This window comes from Myotis lucifugus, unplaced genomic scaffold (assembly GCF_000147115.1).
Source record: "Myotis lucifugus unplaced genomic scaffold, Myoluc2.0 scaffold_420, whole genome shotgun sequence".
Lineage (NCBI taxonomy): Eukaryota > Metazoa > Chordata > Mammalia > Chiroptera > Vespertilionidae > Myotis > Myotis lucifugus.
The window spans coordinates 361,255-365,082 of record NW_005871468.1 but is presented as its reverse complement, the minus strand read 5'-3'; the positions used below and the strand labels follow the sequence as shown (position 1 = coordinate 365,082).

Sequence of the window (3,828 nt, the reverse complement as noted above, 5' to 3'; positions counted from 1 at the left end):
GTTACTTATGCAGTAGCCTCTTCAGCTCTCTTTTGGTAATAAATTTATTTGCTTGAGAGAGCTTATTGAGCACTGCTAAGTAACTTTTCTTATTCTGTATGATGTGATTTATCAGGAAAATTGGTGGCTGATGGGGCGGGATGGAAGTAGGCGTTGAGCCAGGGAGACCAGGAGAGGGGAGGGGAAAGTGGAGGCGGGGGGGGGGGGGTTCTGGGCAAACCTGGGAAGGATTGGCGGGAGAAAAAGGCTCAGCGAGCCATTTGTGCAGGGGCTGGTCTAAGAGGCCCAGCGGAGGCCAGAGCAGTAAGCTGGCTCCTCATGTCCAGGCCTCCGAGCCAGAATGATGCTTTTGGAGAAGGACCGGCGGAGGGTGAGAAAGTGGGGTGGGGGTCCAGAAGGTCTGTGGGGGGTTGGGGCAGGCAGGCCGCACAGGCGGCTCGGGCTTCAGGGCTCAGGACAAGGGCCCTGGCAGGGGACCTCTGCCAGGGACCAAAGGGGCATTCGGGAAGGTAGAGGCACCTGAGTTGCTCCCCAAATGGCTATGTGGGTCTAGGCAGGGGACGTCCCAGGAGACCACAGGACAGCTGGCATGGGGCTCAGAGAAGGCTTGTGGGAAGAGGGAGCTGGCCGTTGGCAGTTCAGCTGCTCACGGAGCGGAGGGGACAGTCTCGGGGCTTTGAGTGCGGGGTTACTGCAGGGCGTTATGGAAATGCCTGTGGCAGGCCCTTGGAAAGAGGAAGGCCTTTTCTTTCTCCTTCATCGCATCCTCCCACCCAGTTTTTCCCATCTCCTGGGCCCTGGTGGGCAGGCACTCAGCAAGTACATGTGGCAGGAGGGGAAGTGTCCTGGGCTTGTCAGGCCACTACTGCCCCTTGCCCCTCTGTCTTCAGTTATCCACACCAGCGTCCTTACAGAGCCTACCTTATTGACCAGTCGCCACAAACCTGCCTGATCTGTGTTGTATTCCCTTTGGGACTTGGCCCAGGTAGCGAGTGATTATTATGAACCGGGTATGTCAGGGCAATAAGAGCCAAGTCACAGCCCTGAGAGCCCACGGTACAATGGGAGATGATCTGAGTGAGTACATTGTATTCACAAGGCAGTGAAGGGAGTGATGAGCGTTTGGGAAAGATACGGAAAGGCGTGTGTTTGGAGACAATCGGGTATGCTTCCTAAAGGGTGTTGCATCTAAAATGCACACAGAGGAACAGATGGGTTTGGTGCTCGTGGAGATGTAGGAGATGGCTTTCTGGGAGAGGCGTAGTTTAATGAAAGCCCTGGACTGGGGGAAAAGCAGACTTCATTTCAAGCACTCCCCCCCCCCCCATTATAAAATAACATATGCTCATTGTAAAAAATATCCAAACAGTACAGACATCCACAAAGTGGAATGTGCACGCCCCTCAGGTTGCCAAGCCCACCTTTATCAGTCCTGTGCGCAAAATATAGTTTTGGTGGTGGTAGCTGCGTTGGCTTTCTCTAGTGCCCCTGGCAGGAGAAAAAACTGCACAGGTTGATAGAAACCAGCCGATGGGGCATTTCCCAGCCTGCCTTCGCAGCTGGGGCTTTGTCCTGTAGGAAGAGGGTGCCAGTGCATGTCTGCGACGAGATGGGAGCTTGCAGAAAGCAGGCCAAAGACACCAGTGAAGGCGACTTGCCTGCACCACGTGCGCCACCTTTGCATCCACATACGGAGTCACCCCTACGAAGCCTCAGCTGGCCATTAGGCGTTTCTTCCATGAGGATTGTTAGGCACCTCTGCTCTGGACATTGATCTTGTCAGTTCCCTCCAGACCTCTAGGCTGGGACACAGGGCCCCTGGCAGCCCCAGACACGTCTCCCTCCCCTCCCCCCTCAGGTCCTTGGGCATGAAGCTTCGAGGGCTGCTGGACCGAAAGGGCTCCTGGAAGAAGCTGGATGACATTCGGAATATCTTCTGGTGCCACAAGACCTTCACTTCAGGTGTGCAGAGCCAAGCAGGAGCTGTCCCCCCTCCACCCTGTCCCATGCTCAGGCCCGCGTGCCCGTCCGGGAAAGCCCCTCCAGCCCTCAGAGGGACGGGGATTCCCGTGGGGGGAGCTCGCGGTGTCACTGGAGGCAGTCTCACAGATTCCCCTCAGGAACCCACGCATCTCCACTCCGAGGGGACAAGAATGTGGGCGTGAGGGTGGAGAGAGACTTTGCTTGCCCGGGAGAGGGTCGAGAGTAAGTTAGGGAGTCCCGATCCTGACCAGGGGCCCTCGCCTCGCTTCCTCTACCCCCGCCACCAGGAGTTCTGGGCTTTGGGGCCAGACTTAGGTTCAAAGCCTGATTATGCCACTCAACTGAGCAACTCTCTCTCTCTCTCTCTCTCTCTCTCTCTCTCTCTCTCTCTCTCTCTCTCTCTGACCTGTCAAGTGTTAAAATGGAGGATATATAATTATGCCTATTTCATAGGGTTTGCTGTCACGAAATCCCAAACCTTCGTGATGAGCAAAGGTCTGGGCAAGAGCAGGCTCTGGGGAAGCAGTTTCCAGACCAACCAGTTCCTCCCCCTCCTGCTCCCTAGAGTATGTCACCGAGCACTGGTGCGAGGACTCCTTCTTCGGGTACCAGTACCTGAACGGCGTCAATCCTGTCATGCTGCACTGCCTCTCCAGCTTGCCCAGCAAGCTGCCTGTCACCAATGACATGGTGGCCCCCTTGCTGGGCCCTGGCACCTGCCTGCAGACAGAGCTAGAGGTGGGTGAGTTGCCCCCAGGGACAAAGGATGGGTGTGAAGGGTAAGGAGGCGATGGCCAGGAACAATCATGGAGAACTAGCAGCCACGTCCTCGGGTCTCCTCCAGAAGGCTGAGGTGTTTGGTGATTTTGCTTTTCTTGGATACACCGAGGTCATCTGCATTAAAGTAGGAAGGAGCAGGTACGGGGAGAAGGGAGAGGATGCTGGCTTGTCCAAGCTGGGAAGCCAGGTGAAAGGTTGCAAAAGGAGGGACTCTGCTGGACCTCATTCTGGACATTCTGGGATGGGCGGGGTACCCCACATTGACCATTGAGGCCAGAGGCGAGGGGGGAGTGGGCAGAGAACAGGGAGAATGGCGGCGCGCGGGTGGGAAGTGTATTCTGAGGCTCCGTGCACCTTCCCCAGAGGGGGAACCTCTTCCTTGCCGACTACTGGATCCTGGCGGAGGCCCCGGTCCACTGCCTCAACGGCCGCCAGCAGTACGTGGCCGCCCCGCTCTGCCTGCTGTGGCTCAACCCGCAGGGGGCGCTAATGCCCTTGGCCATCCAGGTGAGCCCGGGGCAGGGCTTTTGGGGGTGGGGCCTCCCGGGGCACACCGGCCGGCTGGAGTCTCACCCCCTTATGATGCCTGGACGCAGCTCAGCCAGACCCCCGGGCCGGACAGCCCCATCTTTCTCCCCACGGACTCCGACTGGGACTGGCTGCTGGCCAAGACGTGGGTGCGCAACTCCGAGTTCCTGGTGCACGAGAACAACACGCACTTCTTGTGCACGCACTTGCTGTGCGAGGCCTTCGCCATGGCCACGCTGCGTCAGCTGCCGCTCTGCCACCCCGTCTACAAGGTCGGTGCGACCCCCGGGCCGGGCCAGGGGGGGCGGGGCCAGGCGGCCTCCTCCCCTCGGCTCCCGGGACCTCATTCCGTTCGCAGCTCCTGCTCCCCCACACGCGGTACACGCTGCAGGTGAACACCATCGCCCGCGCCACGCTGCTCAACCCGGAGGGCCTGGTGGACCAGGTGCGGCCCCCCGCCCCGACACCACACCCGCTGAGCCACCGCAAAAAAGAAACTCTTCTGGGAAGAAACGCCCCGGAAAGCACAGAAGGAGA

At 58.6% G+C, this 3,828-nt stretch overlaps 1 protein-coding gene across 2 annotated transcripts in view; it reads left to right on the top strand.

The window, feature by feature from the left end:
- ALOXE3 (arachidonate lipoxygenase 3) overlaps positions 1–3,828 on the top strand; it is a 25,153-nt gene that overhangs the window by 4,365 nt on the left and 16,960 nt on the right. For both annotated transcript variants that reach the window (XM_014467968.2, XM_006102592.3), the window contains exons 6-10: positions 1,859–1,962; positions 2,549–2,721; positions 3,127–3,270; positions 3,360–3,563; positions 3,650–3,736. In XM_014467968.2, coding sequence (XP_014323454.1) covers positions 1,859–1,962; positions 2,549–2,721; positions 3,127–3,270; positions 3,360–3,563; positions 3,650–3,736 — 712 coding nt within the window. The remainder of the gene's footprint in view (positions 1–1,858; positions 1,963–2,548; positions 2,722–3,126; positions 3,271–3,359; positions 3,564–3,649; positions 3,737–3,828) is intronic.